The sequence below is a fragment of the Triplophysa dalaica genome, chromosome 1, assembly GCF_015846415.1.
Source record: "Triplophysa dalaica isolate WHDGS20190420 chromosome 1, ASM1584641v1, whole genome shotgun sequence".
NCBI classification, from domain to species: domain Eukaryota; kingdom Metazoa; phylum Chordata; class Actinopteri; order Cypriniformes; family Nemacheilidae; genus Triplophysa; species Triplophysa dalaica.
Window position 1 is genome coordinate 22392716 of NC_079542.1, and position 17969 is coordinate 22410684.

At 41.3% G+C, this 17969-nt stretch overlaps 1 protein-coding gene across 13 annotated transcripts in view; it reads right to left on the reverse strand.

Moving 5' to 3' along the window:
• The window catches only part of sox6 (SRY-box transcription factor 6), a 146828-nt gene that overhangs the window by 100538 nt on the left and 28321 nt on the right, over nucleotides 1–17969 (reverse strand). For 11 of the 13 annotated variants that reach the window (XM_056745239.1, XM_056745206.1, XM_056745270.1 and 8 more), the window contains one exon: nucleotides 15284–15334. The exons of the other annotated variants lie outside the window; for them this stretch is intronic. In XM_056745239.1, the coding sequence (XP_056601217.1) occupies nucleotides 15284–15327 (44 nt within the window). In that variant the 5' untranslated portion in view covers nucleotides 15328–15334. The remainder of the gene's footprint in view (nucleotides 1–15283; nucleotides 15335–17969) is intronic. 13 annotated transcript variants of the gene reach the window in all.

Consider the following 17969-nt stretch of genomic DNA (forward strand, 5'->3'; position numbering starts at 1 on the left):
CCAACGCCAAGCCCCTCGGCACATCCACCCGGCTAATCGGCACCCACAGCTCCAGCGACACTGGAAAATACAACAATGTGGACGCCATTTAGATGGAATACATTAAACAGGGCTGCTGTTAGATGGGGTTTCCTAAAACACACTCCAAAATCATTTAATTCCTCCCTACAAGCCATAAAACAAGAATGCAGTTCTATGTGGTCTGTGACGGAGGAGGAGCTGCTCAACGTGTAAAATAGCTCCAGCGCGAGATACGGCGTCATATTTCATCAAATTAAATTCACTTTACATTGCAATCCGTCGGGCGCTTTACATAAAAAGCGCCCGTTAGAGTCCTCTCAGCCACGGTAGCGCTTCCTTTTATTCTTTTTAATAATTAAATCTGTTTCTCCAGTAAATAAGTCCGATCCGTTGCCCATTGTGCATATTAAGCAGAGAATATATCAACTAAGCCAGAGTGGCCTCATATGAATTCCTGTCAGTCCTCTCCAGCTCAGGCCTGATTACACAATAACAATGGACAGCTAACAAACCAAACCAATCAATAAGTGTATGGCAGCACAGCTTGCCATTTCCCAGTCAGTCAGAGAGAGAGAGAGAGACGCTAGAGAAAGGCCCCATATACAGCTGACAATATTGCAATACGTTTATGAGGATTAGGAGTTAAGTTCTCGCCACGAGTTCTCATGTAGCACGGAATGCTTCGACTCATGAACTGTTGCCACTGCTAATGTTTCATCACGCACAGACTCCTATTTAATTGCTTAGTGCCATTACAAGATGTTAACCCACCCACTCGCGCACACACAAAAAACACCCAGCGCTGGTGTTCCTTAGGGGGTCTCATGACCGGGGGCCATGTGTCTTGGGATATCCACTTTCCCCCCTTCTCAATCGTTAGAAGCCCCCCGCTCCTCTGTCTCTGCCATGTCTTTCTGTTGCCCTTTTATAGACAATGGTGATAAGTAACTCCTGAGCTATGGTGTCACTCCGGCCCCGACCCACTGTCACCCCACACTCCCCCCGCAAAAAAAACACAGGCACAGCAGACCCCCTAAATCACCAGTCACTCCTGAAAGGAAATATTAGAGGGCCAGTTTGCTCTCCAGCACCGCCACCCAGACCTATATGAAGAGAAATAATCAAATAAAAGAGGGGAAAACAAGGGGACCATTGTTAAAGCAGCTAACTATGGGTGAGCTGAAAATGGCAAAAGCTGCTTTATGACAGGGCTTCAAGTTTCCACGGGGAACGGCACACATACACACGCCTGAGCACACACGTGTGCGCTCACGCAAACTCGCAGGCTTTTAAATATAATAAGAGGCATAGAGGTAAGTCTAAACGATAAAAGTTACAGTACCGTAAAACTCTCATAGAGGCAAAGAACATAATTAAAGGTTGCTATTAAAAATGTTGGGACTTATGAGAATAAATGAGAGTTTAGAAAATCTGAAACAACACACTTTAATTAATTTCCTCCAAGTGTATTGAGAAAAAATACATACCAAATATGAAAAACAAGTAACTATTTATGTTATTCCCTGAGGAGAGTAAATGTGTCAAAGCAAAATAACATGTGTTTATGGTAGTTATGCAATCTGTGGCACTAAAATAACTGAGCATACAACAGCAACAAAATCCCAACAATTGTAAAACAAGTGAACAAAAAAAGCTCTTCAGATCACACTTCAATAGTATAGATTGATGATTAATGTTCAGTACTTTCTTTTACAACAGCACCTGCTGCAGTCAAAATGGTCAGCAAGCATTCAATTACTAAGCAGACCTATTTAATACTTATAGTAAAGAACAGTATGATACTTAAAATGAATACTCCATTTATCGATACTAAACACAACAGCACTGATTTCTGTCAGTATTCCAGTCAATATGAACACGTGTCCTATGGAGAGTGTAAAACGGATGAGCAGACTGTATATCTGACTGTAAATCACACAGATGACAAAGCACAGATTCTCATGGTCCTCACCTCCTACACTAATCAACCCTCTGTTACCTGTGAAACCTGGGCTTGAAAATGATCACCTGCTGTAGCTGTTTAGCACCTTCGAATTATCACCTTCATTGTGCTTGTGCAGCCTAACCATGCATGAACTCAGATGGGTTAGAAGGAAAGAACATCCTCTCTCTGACCCAGTGAGCAGGAAGTGCTGCTCAACAAGACGATCAGAAAGCTGTTACTTATTTTATCTGCTCTGTACTGCACTTCAGATTGAAACTTCAGATAAACCCACTGGACATCCATTAATCAGAACACTACAGGCAGAAAATTAACAGATTTGATTTGCAAGATATTCTTCCTCTACAGCTATAACTGACATATGAGTTGTTGTTGTTATGAGTATTTTTAGTTGACATTACAGAGTTATTTAAACAAGTTAGTATTAAATTTGTTAGAATAAGAAAAACAACTCCATTAAAAATAGTATGAATTAAAATGCTTTTATTATTTTAAATGATTTAAAATGTATTATTTAAATAGCATGATAAAAATGTTGAAAAATATTTTATTGGATTGTCATTAGCTGCCACAATTAAATAGCAGACATTTAATATTCATAGAAAGACTTGCATTCAGAGTTGCCTTAAAGAATTACAAAATATACAAAGATTTTGGTTTATTGTACTTCACAAATGTTTACCGCCAGGGATCAAGTTAAAAAGTTTTTTCTCTTCAAACATCTGTAGCTCAGTTCACAATTTAACACGAGAAAAAGAATGAGACAATTTTTAAAGGAGAAAACCAAGCAGAAAGTGTATTTTCAAAAGCAAAGATTGCATTATTCTGCATAAAAAATTCTGAGAATTAAGAAATTATTTCGTAGTTGAATAGCTGGTCAATTCAAATGGAATATTAGCAAACGTCCCTCTCACTGTCCTCAATGTGAGTGAGAGATAAGTGTGTGAATGTGTGTGTATCAGGTAAGTTTACACTCACTGTACACTGTCCCTCTGTGATCTTCTGTGTTCCTCACACACCACTTCTGAGCTGGATGGCATTACACTTCCCAAAATTGTTCCACAATTTCTCACACACACACAAGTGCACAACCAAAAGCTTGTGCACGGACACATCCACCGCGCTGAACGCCGTCGCCCACACACACCACATACAGACACAGTAATGCGCGACTGGCGGAGCAGCTGTTGAGCTCCTCCGCTCACACACGCCGTCTCGCTCCCGCACGCGTCTCCTTTTGGTCCCCGTGCAGCCGGAGAAAGACTCAGACAGGAGAACGCGGCTTGCTGTCTTTCTATCTCTCTCTGTGCAGAAGTTTGGGGCCCTACGTGATGCAGTTCCCAAAGTGCCTGGTATCAATGCCGCAGTTTAGCAAAGTTTACAGCCAGTGAAGCCGTCAAGCAACCGTCAGGCTATTTGCTGAGCAACAGTGGAGCTTTGTGGTTTCCCTCACAGTTGACAGTAAGTTATGAGCCCTTTGTGAGCGCAGGGGAAGGAAAACAGAGATCGGAATTTGGCAGGAAAATATAATACAGAATTCTCCTGTCTGTGGAACCTGAATTCTTTTTTCTATCTTTCTCCCCTTTTCTCTCTCTCCGTCTCTCTTTTGTGGAAACAATCAAGCATTGTTGGGGGAAAGAAAAGCAACTCTGACAGATGAAATATAGTCGAGGCCCCTTTTTGGAAAAACAGTAAACAAAGCACCATTCAAGGACAGGTCCTCTCTGTCATTAATAAAGATAGTTTTCTTCAGAGCCGTGGACTTTATAGCAAGAGTCAACAAATCAAGTGTAAAATCTCCCACCGTCAACAGTTACGAAGCAAGGAAGAGAGAGAGAGAAAATAGAGTGAAAATGCAAAGAGAAGATGGAGGAAGTGAGGGGGCCAGTTCTGCAGGTTTGCAACAAAATAGATATATTCAAAGAGATGCTCAAAAAGGGGGGTTGGGTGGTGGGATTTTTTGTTAATGAAGGAAACAAGTAACGACAAAAAAAACTTCTTTCCAAACTGGCCCAAAAAAGGGGACAATGGCTAATTTTGAGGGAGTAATTTTGCCGCCAGAGGACTGCAGAGAATGAATGGAGGCATGAAAGGCTGAGGGCTATTCAAGCCAATGTCAGCGAGAACTGTGTGCTTACAGTCTTCAGTCTGGAGCTCATGAGGTCATCATTGGCACTCAGTGCCCAGAAAAACTTGGGCTGGTACAACTGCTGCTTGGACATCTGGAATGCCGGCACACAGTGCCCTGCTTTCTCCAGCCACTGTCCCCCAATTCTTTTCTTTTCCAAATATAGGATGCATTTTTACCAGTCGCTAGTCAACCAAATTGGAAAATTTGCAGCGTCTAATGAAAAGAAAAGCTGTTTTGTTCTCTTTCATTCTCATCTCATAAATAGAATTTCTGTGGGGGAAGAAAACTAAGGGAATTAACTTTGACGCTGCTTCGTTTGAGTTCCAATTCCAGTCCATTAGTTATCCGCCTCTAATTGTTCTGGGAGTGTTTTTTTCATTCAATTCTTTGTCATGGATTTTTTTTTTGAGGGGAGTGACCTAAACTGGCATTATTTTGCATGCATGCTTCTTTCCTCCCTCGTCTAGGCAACAAAAAAGTGTTTTTTCCCACTGACATGAGATGTAACGGAAGAGAGGAAGTGAGAATCAGGGAAAACTCCATAAACGGGAAGGGATGAGTATTGCGAGAGAAACCACAATTTATGCGACACGTCACTTGGAAAATCTAAACGAGCCAGTTCGTTTGCTCCACCCAGATGAGGCCATGTGAAGATGGCTGACGAATCACAAGGGTCAGCCAGGACACATCCCTGAGATCTACGATTAAGCCTTATTATGTTGGGCCAAGTGACATTGATTGCCGATTTAAACCTCTGAAACTAATTCATGCGCCCTGTTCGACAGAAAGCAACAGTGTGTGGCCACCGTGACAGGTCGGGCAAAGGGGGCTGAATAAAACCACCCCACTAAACGAACGCCTCGGCTGGCACTCATGTCTGTCAGGAGGTGGTTAGAAGTTCCTCACATGACTGACAGATAATACAAAAAAAGGACGAGCGCAGACGAGACGACGAGTGCGAGAGTCCGTCCATCGATCTGTGTAATTGCCGCGAAAATCTGGCTCAGGAAGTACATGAAGGGGCTGTGTTTTAGTAAGTCTAAAGAGGAGCAGCCCACAGAGAAATGCGAGGAAAAAGCGGCAAAGTGAATATGAAACACGCTGAAGCACGGCCTAATAAAACCAGGAGCTGACAAGCATGGTTGAACAGAAAAATGTGCAGCAGATTTGTATCCAGGCCAGAAAGCAGGCACATTACTGGTTTAGCCGCTGACTGATACAGAAAATCTCTGTCCTGCTATTAAACCGTGTGTCCAACCGCCGGCTTTTCAGCGCTCTGCGTAGTCACACTATTCTGTTTCAGATAAAACAGCATGGTAGTGTCTTAAAGATATTCTCAAGAAACTGGAAAAATTTCCCAACGAAAAAAACCCGGTTTGGACAAGGACGGGCGGCGTTATGAAGGTCAACTCAGTCTGGTAACACGATACGTGTGGCAGCCACAAGCGGTCAGAACCTAAGTGTAGTAATGTTGACTAACACCTTCGTCGATGTATCGCCCTCCGTCTCTCTTTTTTTCTCCTCGCTCTTTTCCTGGCAGAGTCAGGCGTATGCATCATGATGGGTTTTCAGAATGAAATCATTAACTAAATTGCTTTCTTTTTAAAAACCCACAAGTTTGTGACATGGGTGGTGTGTATCTGTCTCTGGCTGCCGTCCATCGCTTTTTTGGTTCCTATGCAGGCCGAATTCAGCCTCTGTTGTGGTTTGTGGTCACCACAACCATCCCGTTCCATGCGGCCGGGACCGCTCTCCGCGACTGGCTCGGGCCCCTACTGAAATAATCGTGTAATCTCAACCCTGCTCCCCCAAAATCGTGCGGCCTGCCAGTAGCACAAAGAGGCCTTTTGTCTGCACGTATACGCGTGTGTTCTCAATACCGACCGTATGGATCATCATCACTGAATCAATCAAAAACACATTAAACAAATACATGTTCTGAGCTAAGGACTGAACTCATTCAGCAGAGGGATTGTGGGAAGCGTGAATGAGCAAGGAGCATATTAACACCACTTTTGTTTGTCATGAAACGCAAAGCGACCCAGAAAGCTAGCGTATTTATGACGGAGAGCACGGTGACTTGTGATTCGTTTGTCAGTTTTCAAGCTCAGAAAGAGGCTCTAAGAAACCTTAAAATGAAAGTAAACTATAGCTGTACGGAGTTTTTATGTTTTATTATACAGAATTTCCACGTATTTTGGAAATGCGGTAAATGTCAAATTACAGTAATTTTACTTTACAAAAAAGTTATTTTATACACAACAAGCTGCTGAAATATTACAGTTTATTTAAGTTTTTTTTACAGTGTAGAGCAAAAGACAAGAAAATGTCCACATGCTGTCCACAAAGCACGTGACAACAAAGAAGTGAATGACTAGAAAAAAAGAAACTAGCATCCAGTATTTGGTAACATTGTATCTGGCACGGACAGTCTTAAATAAGCAAAGCAAACAGAGGGAAGATAAACAGGTTGTGAAGGCCGGACAAATATTTGATAAGCGGATACGCATTGTGGCAGTGTGTAACGTGTGGCATGGTTCTTCCCGCGCCTCCTCCCCTTTATCACTCCATCTCTCTCCCTCCAGTGTACGAGGTAGCAGATGTGCGTTTCACAGCCTGCCGAGTGTGCAACCAATCCGCAAACAATAGCTAGCCACTGACAAAGGTCATCTTTCGCAAGCCACCCGTTATCAGAGGCTAAAAAAACAGGCAGCACGCAGCCAGCCCATGCTCAGCCCATGTTGTCTGACATCGTGTGGCACCTCACGTCGGCGTGTGTGTTTTAACCTCTTCACTACAATGCTACTTGAGCCCTCTTAATAAGCCAATTACACAAGCTTAAGCCACCTCTATGACCTCAAGTAAAGCTAACAGTGGGTGTAAACAAGTACAATCCTATTAACCTCATAACTTACACTGAAGCAGGCTGCAGCGGTTCAGGTGCTAAAGCCTGTCTGAATCTTAACTACAGCGAGTTTGGTCCACACGAGCAAGCAAGCAGAGCTTTGTGCTCCCAAATCGGGTCGTAAATTAATCCACACCAGTTATTAGAGCACTCGTCGGAACGGAGGCGATATTCAGATGGCCTGCATTCAGCCTTTCCACTTACGCACTTTAAACAAACACGTCCTCTGTCATTACATTAATACACATTTAAAGCAGGAAACTCCAGAAATTAACACTAATTACAGCATAAATAGACCCCATAATCTGCTAGTTACAAAGAAACATAAAGAACGCCTTTTCCCTCGCCGCTCATGTGGCTAAACAATTTAGCATTGGGCTTGATGAGCCCGTTTCATTTACTTCGGCGGCACTTAACTTTATTAACTGTTCCTCTCATCATCACATAGGAAAAAACTAACTTTGGGATTTATTTTTTATGAATTCAACTTCTAAGTGTTTCTTCTTCAAATCGAGAGCTGCATTATTCATGCAAGTGCTGCATTTAAAGGCGACAAACAACACGTTTTATGCAGCGTTATGAAAGCATAATGATGCAAATGCTCCTTCTGTTTTGTTCCGATGTCACGTCGACAGCAAATGGAGACAGTTTTAGGGTAAATATTTAACAGTGGGCCATTTAGCCAGAATTGAGTGTGTGTACTGTATGTGCGCTATTGTGTGCCAGAAGACGTTCCCAACAGGAGGCGTTTCTGAGGGGATGATAAATAAATCAGGTCCATTTCATTGACTGTATAATTTCAATCCAGTGTGATTGTGTCAGCCAGTTCAGCTCATTTGACTGTTATGGAGTAATGCTTGAGGCATGCACATACAATATTCAAAGTTCTATAACCGCTTTTTGCTGTGAGAGGATGCCTCGGGTCGAGCTTCCTGGCTGTTTGTATTAGAAGTGTAGCAGACCAGGAACAAGAGTTACACATAAAACAAATTAAAATAATAAATTAATCATAACATTAGAATTTTGGACTAACTTTTCCTTCATCACAGCAGCTTTAGCTCCAGCAGCTTTGGTTTGGGGAAAAAAAGGGAAAACTATTTAAACTTTGTGACTGACAAGTTGGGTAATTTAATGCTACCACTTCACTAGGCCAACTACTTTTAAGGCTCTGAGTATCTCTTGGCCAGTTAGTGGGCAGCTGTCTGTCTCTTAGTCTCTGTGTAATGTGGTATGTCGCATTATGAGCTCAGGAGTCAAGTGTAGATTACAGCACTCCAGAATCCTTGCTATTAAACTTTAGGGAGAGCGGCTCAGCCCTCACGGGCAGACGAGATGTGTGTTTATGTGGAAGTGAGTGATTATGTAGTGGACCCAGAGGCCAAGGTTTAGTTGAGACAGGGAGACTTGCAAGCAACGATGTTTCAAGCACTCCACACTGAGTTTCTGCCTCCTGCCTTTGCCTTACCAACACCCATTCTAAGGGTTTGCATCATGGCTTGTGTAAGCAGGGTGGTCAGGGCTACATAGGGGAAATACCTCATACCGGACAAAACTCCCAAAATTTTAGCATGTTTACAATGACGGCACTGGTCATAATGCTTGAAGAGATGACTGGCCACAGACCCAGTTGAAAAAGGCAGAAACATGTCTGAATTGGGAAAATTCTTCACTTCTATTGCACAGACACAAAACCAATGCAAGTCAATGGGTTACCAACATTCATCAAAATATATTCTTTTTGGGTTCTTCAGAAGAAAGAAAGTCATACAGGTTTGAAATGACAAGAGGGTGAGTAAATCATGACATAATTTAAATTTTTGGGGAAGCGTACCTTTAAATAAAACAGACCTTCTTAGTACTGACTGACTTTTCGTTTTGGCAACCTATCACTTCAAATGTGCAGTTTTGCACATCCTTGTTACCCACACACACGCAGGACTAAAGTATTCACTCAAGCAATGAAACAAAGGCAGCGTAACGGGGCTGTAGGTCGTAATTGAGTTCGCCCTTTTCAAGCTTGCTATTATTTACAGCTAATGGCATCCACTGGCCCTCTCTCATTACTTGAGTGGGTCTTGAACGAGCCTCTTGTTTGATACAGTTAGAGTTAATGCACTATGAACAGATACACCGCTAGTCATCAGTGATCTGCATATTCAATAACTTCCGTAATTACAGGCGCAATTCATCAGATCCAATCTGATTGCGGAGGGGAAGAGAGAGGGAGAGCGAGAGAGAGAGAGGTTTGATTCCTGGAGGATACAAGCCTAATCACAAAACTAACATGATAATTGAAATCTAAATTGAAAGGTTTGGTGAGCCATGCACAACTGTGTCAAGGCAGAGAGTACGGAAGTACTTGAAAGCTGAGGAGAGGAATAAAAGATGCTGATGAAGGCAAAGAGAGGGAAATGGTTGGAAGGACCAGTGAGTCATTGCATGGCAGTTCTCTTTAGGCTTATTGTGTTGGGTGCTGTACAGGCCAATCCTCAACCATTTGGCACGTCACTTTGTATTATTGCGAACCCAAAAACTGCATAGATGTCAGGAGAATGGAAAAAAGCTTTCAGGAATGTCCACTTTGAAAGACATTTACTAATGTACGTGTACAAGCTGCTTTTGTCAGAACAGAGCTAGACACAAGTTTTTATTATAAAACTTTTTAGAGCTCCTTTTTGTGAGACATTTCAAGCTAAAGCACAAATCAGATCTTATATCACAATTGTTTTGTCTTGTCAAAGACAAGGAGTAAATTGTTCATCTTCAAAAAGTGTTTGCTTATTCATTCTTTGGGAAAGATGCCAGCCAGTAATCTTAAAGTACTGTACATATTCAGGGTACGTTAGTTAGGGTACTATATGTCCTTTACATTTACACACGCATAAATAACTGCACATGTGAAAAGTTTGGTTCCAAACTGAGATAACTCAAAAAAAGAAAAAATTCTGTGCATTCCAATTAATATCAATCCAACTGCAGTTGGTTTGTTTGATTTTAGCTGAATAACTCAAAATATACTGCTAACTATCAAACACAACACGATAACGTAATAAAAAATGATTTTTCATACTTTTTAACGCCAAGTTATCTCATTGTGGAAACAAATTCTTCATATATTGTACATATCTCCAACCTATCCAATAGGCACGAAATTGCCAAAAATTGCCTAAGAAATTAACCTTTAAACACAAAAATGTCTCTTTTCATAAAGAAAGTATGAGAGGATCAAAAAAGGGAAACATTCTGAAAAAGGCCAGTTAGGGAAAAAGCCACCTGAGTGTCCGTGTGTTTTTATGCCTAATCAAATTACATTCAAATTAAATAATCTTGACAAAATTTCTTTAAGATTTACAGCTGATTCAAGCATCGTTCAAGCTTAACAAATGATGACCTGCTAGTCCTGAACCAAACACAACACAAGATATTCTCACAATTGTTCTTTAGGTGGGTGGAGGAGTTCATGATATGTTCTGATAATTTCACTTCCTGTCCGTCTCTCAACAGTCGCCATGCAAAGCAGGGAGCTTTACAATCTCTTCCATCTGCCGGGGCTCCTCCTCAGTCCTCAATAACAGTTACTCAGTAATGCCAAATTCATTAACCTGTGCTGCTGTTACAGCAGCCCCAACCATAAATTAGGTTAATGTGAGCTGATTTATTCCTCTGCTAATAGGGGATATAAAATGAAGAAAGGACACGGAGGGACAGACATTGTAGATCATCAACATATTGTCCCTGACAAAACGCTCTTATGGCTCTTTGTTCACTTTAACTGCATGACAAATGTTTTTTGAAGGACACTAACGTGTTGGAAAAAATGAATAATGATGTTATCAATGATGTAAGTGCAAATGTATGAATAGAACATACTGGTAAAGACTCTTAATTTTAGCAATAACAAATAATTTTCTTTCTGAATTAAATTACTTACTTTCATTTTTGACACTTCAGAGAAATATGTTTTAATAGCTGGTCAAAGCTCTTGTTATCAGTGTACGAAGTGCCAGTAACAATCAGGGCAGTGCAGAAGCATCTCTACCTCCAAATAAGCAGGTTTTGGCCGTGTAGCACTTTTGTCCCAGCTTGCTAAAACGCACACCTTCATTCTGCTCTTCCTGTCTTTTCCTTTCAAGAAGTGTTGAGAAGAACCAATCTGCGGGTTTCTCATCGGCAATGAACAAACGTGTCACCCAATACAAACTGCTATTGTTGAGAAGGACATCAATCTTTTCTGTTTTTGGATTACGAGGTGACCTCTCGTCTCTTCTGTCCTCCGGCAGTCTTACCAAACAACTCTTACCAAAGAGCCTACAGGCCCGAATTCCACTTTTGTTGTTAAATAGGGTCTCTTAAAAGCGCTCACTCTTCGTTCCTATTTTTTCAATCCAAGGTGGTGCAGGAAGGCATTGTTCGTCTCACAGATGGAAGCTGGAGTTACTACGGCAACAGCCCTAATCCTTCTTTTTACCACCTTTCTTTATATTATTGTCCCATCAAGTGGTACCTTTTAACTCAGGCGCTTGAGGGGCCAGCGGCGACGCTCTCTCTGTCTAATTAGCTGTGATTCTTGCCGCACAGTTCATGATGAGCTAATCGAACATTTGCAAAATAATGCCGTACCGGGAGCGGCTATTCCTTCTCCCAAGGCCCTGCTATAAGAATAATGAATCTATTATCGAGGAGCGGACATTAAAACGCCGCTCTGCCACCACAACAGAGAAGGTAATTGTACTGGTGTTGTCCACACAATCAACAAGCTATTGTTGGCGACTTGAAAAATAAAGGTGCAAAGAATGGGTGCCACGGTGATTGGTCTGCTCTGCCATGCGGGTCCCATGCTGAATTTTCTGGCAAAGAAGGTCCTTGATAGAACGCTGCCTCCATTGAAAAAAAAGAGGCTTGGATGAAGACAACTGTCTGGCTTTTATCTTTTTTTATTGTATCTGCTGGGCCTCTCTCTCACCGCTTAAATAACCACCAATCCGCATTAGACTATACTATTCATACAGTGAATGGGGCCTGGCCATAGAAGAACATCTTTCGCAGAAGGCTTAGCTAGCCTCTGTGTGTTAGACCCCTAAAGATCTGAGCCCATGTTTACAGAGAATTATCTATGTTTATCTTAGTTTCTATGTAGGTCCACAATCAGCCATCCATAATGCTTATGTTGGTTTACCACATTAAAGCATAAATAAGGTTTAAACTTTCCGGTTCGGCTGTCGAAAAAATATGACTCGTAAACCAAACTCAAAAGTGTCAGTGGGGTGACTGATGGCTATAAACAAAATAACTAACCATAGAGAATAATATCAATTAATCATCAGCATGCATGGCAAATGAGCGGCAGTCCAGAAGTGCTGGAGTCGGATTAAATCACAGCACATTAAAAACTAAGGAGATTTTATTTTCATTTTTTCTTTCATTTATTCAAATGTAGGTCGTTATGCATCTGAAAGTTTGAGGGAAATGTGAAACAAGTTTTCGAGAGTGATGTGAAGACGGTTAGTCATTTGTATCCTCAAGCGCTAGTATAAGACCGGCTCTTTGTGCATGTGAGCAGTGGCCGAGGGGAGAGGGAATACTAAGTGGGCCCCTTTGCCTAGTCAACCTTCAGTGTGCTTCATTTATCTTCATCTTGTTAGAGTAAATTAATTAACAATCTAGCTGTTACACACTTTCTCCTTTCATTACATCAAATAATGGCAGAGATGGAGGAGGAGGTCCTCTCCTCTGGGATTAGGCTGGAACTGCTGGAGACATCTCTCTCTCTTTCCCAGCATCTCGTTCTTTCTATAACCCAACATTATGTAAATTTCCTAGCTATCAATACTTTCATGTGATCTAAGAAGAAATGTCTAATTGTCCATTATGCAACTCAACAAATTAATTCTGCTTCTGATTAAGATTAAGATTAATAATAAATCAAAAATAGAAAATTAACAAGTAACTGACTAAATATGTACATATATACAATAACATGTGCTGTAAAATGACTAAAATAAATACTAGTGCATTTGAATATACATTGCAGGGGAAATAACAGTCTGAGGTCCAACACAAAATATATGACTCACTGAGGAAAATTACTAGAAAGACCTTTTTGTTAACAGGTCACATCACTTTAGGGAAAGTTTTGTTTCCCCTTTTTTTATCAAGACAAAATCACCAAATAGCTGCTTGGTTAATGCTCATTTTTCTATACTGTAACAATACATTGCTACCAATGTTCAAGCAACAAGGAAAATCAAAAGACAATCATTTGTATCGCTCTAAAAAACAGGTGATATTACTGTCTCTAATTCGAAAGGAAGAGGATTTCGAGCATGTGCTCATGCATTTATATTCCAGTGTAATGATGTGAATGAAACATACAGTAAGGTCTGTAATGAATTAAGTGAGGTGATTATTTTTTATCCCAATAAATCTGAAAGATTATTTAGGAAGTGATAAAATGCCATTGACTGTCCTATCTCTCTACCCCCGACAAGCCAGGTATCCCTCTTCAACAGTTGGCCGCAGTCAAGGACAATCCTTCATTCTACGCCATTAAGGGAGGAAGGTGGGCGGATCAAAGCATCCTGCATGCTCTACCAGATCTTGGTGCCAAGGGCGATGTAAGTGGTTCACATGTCTGCCAACAATTTCATCAGCTGCAGGTACATTTGAATGAAAACCTAAAACTAAAATAACCATGTAAAGTTAATTTAAATATCCTGACAGGAGGATCTATTGACAGAAATGCTTTATACATAACTATGTCTTCAGAGGTGTATAAAGACCTAACATGATGTTTTTATTACCTTAGAATGAGCTATTTCTATCTACATACACCATGGGTCCCCTTACATGGAATTCTCCATGTTGTTACTACAGTTGCCCTTAACGGTCACGGAGCGTGTTTCGTAAATGCATTATCTCCTTCGGCAAAGAAATTAAAATGTTACAACATTTTGGTTCTGTGCCAGCCACCGTAGTGCTTCATAAGGGAGAGGTGGAGAAAGCCGTTGGTTGCAATTCAAAGCCTCACTGCTAGATGCCGCTAAATTCATACACTGGACCTTTAAATTGTTACCTGTAGGCTAAGCAAGAACTATATAGTAGACTAAAACAATGCTCAAATAACTTTTTGGCAACATTATTTCCCCATACCTGAAGCCTACAAGTGAAATAGGCCAAAATGAAAAGTTATTTCAGAAGCAAAGCAAGTTATGACATTTGATGAAAGATGGCAAAGACATTTTTTGGTTCTTATAGTAACAACATGCAAAACATGCAGCGATGAATCATGCAGAATAAAACCAGGAATGTGCATTACAGAAAAGTAAACAGGGTACATTTTGATTTCATGCTGACTTTTTAAAAAATGCTTCTTTCCTCTTTAATTATTTTGCTACAAGATACATAGTAAATTAATAGCTTAGAAGTAAAAAAGGCCAAAAATCAAGTCTCATTCATCGCTGAATAGCATTCTCAATTTGTATGGATTCTGACAGGCTGGAAAGAGAATAAAAAATGTTGTTAATTTAATCAAATAAATGACCTTTTGAAAAGGAAATCAAAGAGGATTCATTAGCTTTAGTAAAGTTTGGCTGACAGCAACTTTGAAAGGCAGATGCTTCTGCTGCTGCTTTTAATGAGAGATCACTAATTAGGGTTGCTAGCTATTCAAATCTGGAGAAGGTGCTTTGCACGGAGAGAACAGCCAATGGCTAACACACTTGCTGTTATTTACTTCCTCTGTGCAGCGAAACATAGACACACTGCACAAATTCTTAATTAGAATCACAGGAAGGGGGGAGAGAGCTAATGGCATCCTTACTCGTTTTGACTGCCATTATAACACAAACACACAAACAGGAAATGGTGAGAATCACATATCGAGCGCCGCCCCACCCCGACCTGACCGATCAGCGAGCTGGTGAGGCTGGAGGGGACGGGGAAGGTGACAGACATGTGCATGCAGTATGAGGGGTGAAACCCCTCTAACATTCTCCGACTGACAGGGGCTGGGGTTGGCAGCACAGGGTACATGAAGGGGGTGAATGCTTTGGGTTTGATTATCTGTGAGGTGGCAGTGAGAACATGTCAAGGAGTTACAGTCTAAGACTTGCACGCACACACACACACACACATAAAGATAGACGGCACATCATCCCACTAGTTTGCTAATGATAGGTGGTGTGATATCGAAGCTGTGAAAGAACAGATGATTTCAACCCGCTGGACCCCCTGCGGCAACGACAGAGAAACTAAAGCAACTAACCTCAGTAAAAAGCTGCTACGCAGAAAGCCCTCCATGTTCAGCATTTGGGTTCTGTGGCAGGAGAAATACATAGAGAGCCATTGTAACTCAACAAACACAAGTCAGCATAGCAACTTTAAAACAGTAACAGAGGGTAGTAAACAAACAAAACCACCAACACATCTTCGAATGTCCCCAAACATTTTTATCTTCAAAACCCAACTGAAGAACAAAGGCGGAACAGCTCCACTAATAGCTTTTCAGACATTTGTCATTAGCGTACATGGTTTTACAGTCCCGTTTCTGATGATATGTTATAGTATGACAGTGGGTCCTGGGCGCTGCTCCTCCCAAAGCTTTGTGTGGTGGTCCAGCTGTAAGCCATATGTAGCGGAGCCACAACGGCTTCTAGGAGCTGGACCACAGGGGCTGCGTCTGAGCCAACGTTGGGCCGCGCACCCAACGGGGAGGCGGGAGGATGTGGTCATGATATCACCACGCGCAGAGCTTCTCCTAAAAGTCTAACACCGCAGATTCGGGAGCACATGTTTGGAAATTGTATCCAAAGGTTTTCCATTAGTCTCTGTTCTTGGTCTTAACAAGCCATTCATATACGTCTCGTAAAGATGAAGTGCGTGTATGTCTTGTTAAGTAAACTGTTATGCAAAAGGAAATTTAAAGAACACAATGTGGTCTAAGGCGGTAAGACTTTATTATAACTACAGCTTTGCTAACTACAGCTCAAATCACTCACTGATATACATCAATCACAATAATACTCGTAACGCAACAAACTTCCCCTTCGGTTTCCATCCTTTCTCTTCATCTCACTTGTCGTCCCTCCGGTGGCGACGACTATAGGACGCCGCGTTTCCAGAGCTGTTTTTCTTAAAAAATGCAATACTGAAGAAGCAAAATTCAAGTACTGAAACTAATTAGCGATTTCTCTCATGCTTCAACACCCCCCCCTCTCTCTCTCTCTCTCTCTCTCACATCATCATCATCATCATAAATAAGACACACCTCAGAGTCAAAAGACATCCAGTCTCCTAAATGATTTCGCTTTCAGTGACATGAGTGCAATTTGGCCCATCTCTCTCTCTCTTTCTGCGGCAAGTTGCGCTTCTCTAGACGGCACCAGACAAAGCCACTGACAGAATGGAAACAGTGAGATCAGAGAACCCCAAGGACACAGTGCCTTTTAGGCCGACCAGCACTTAGCGGGCCGGAGGACCCATAAGACCCAGTGAGACATTTCACACAGTCAGGTGTCTGGGGGATGAGAGAGTTTTCGGCCACGGGCGCCCTGCTCGCATAATACCCAGTGCTGCCACAGCAGTGACAACGCGAGAAAACAACAGTAAAAACGCAACAGAGGCAATCAAGCGTGTCTCCTCACCATTCCGAGGGAGTGTTAAAAAAACACACGCTCTTGCACACCCTTCTCTCACGCTCTCTCACCAGCTCGTGCTTTTTTAGTGGGGCAGCAAGAAGACAGCAAAAACACAAGCGCGCTGACAGCGTCTGTTTCTTACGGAGGGTTAAGAGAGAGAAAGGTTTGATTTAATTGTGCTTTGAATGCGAGATCTGTTTATTCTGCTTTAATAAAACATGCCGATGCGGAATGAGAAATATACATATAAAACATTCATTTCGTTATTACTACACAGAGCAGAATAACTGAATAAAGAATAACTGGCTAATATTATATAAAAAAGTTTGAAGTGGAAGACGGGAATCATGGTTTTTACATGTGCGCTGTGAATCTCACAAAAACATGTTGAGATCACATTTCACCACACAAAACAGCGGATAAATATTTTCTATCATTTTAACATGTGTTTCTCCACAGAAAAGTTCTTTTCAAAAAAGTTCTTTCAAAGAATTTATTTTTGCATTACGGTGATAAAATTGAGGGTTGAAATGTACTGCATTTTCATTTATTCGTTTATTTATTTATTCATTAGTTAAATTTTTTATAGTCATTAGCTTTTAAGGCAATTTTTAAGGCCAGCTTAATGGCAAAGTTCACCCTCAAATGAAAAATGTGTCATTATTTACACACCCTCTTGTCATTTCAAACCTAAATGATTTTCTTTCGTCTTCAGAACATATTTTGAAAATGTCGGAAATAGAATAAAATGTTGGTAACCGAAAACCGCTGGTCCCCATTGACTTTTATTTCATGGACACAAAACCAATGTAAGTCAATGGGGAACAGTAATTGAAGAAATTGAAAAAAAGTCTTTCTCACTATTACCTCAGCCTGAAAAACCCCACTGTAATCCCTGTGTGTGGGGATTTACTGTAGGCGCGGTGTAAAGACCAAGCTGAGGAAAAAGTGAGTGTGCCTTGCTGTATTGTCTCAGCCTATCTAAAATAAATAAATAAACTGAGCAAAACGAGGCTTAAATTTAGAACAGGCCGTGTTTCAAGGGCAACGGATTGTTGAATGAAAAACAGCGAAGATCAACATCAGCGTTGAAAGTCAAGTGCCTTTTTCTCCAAGAGGCCAAGATCTGCCAAGAACGGCTTCTGCCCGAGCGAAGTCTCCCACCATCTGCAACAAATGTGCTCTATTAAAACAGAACCATATGGACAACAAGCCCTCACTATTAACACGGCTTCTGTACGACCCCCCTCGCTAACGCAGCACACATTTCAAACTTTCAGTCAAATTGACTGGCTGGATAAATGTAGTGCCGCC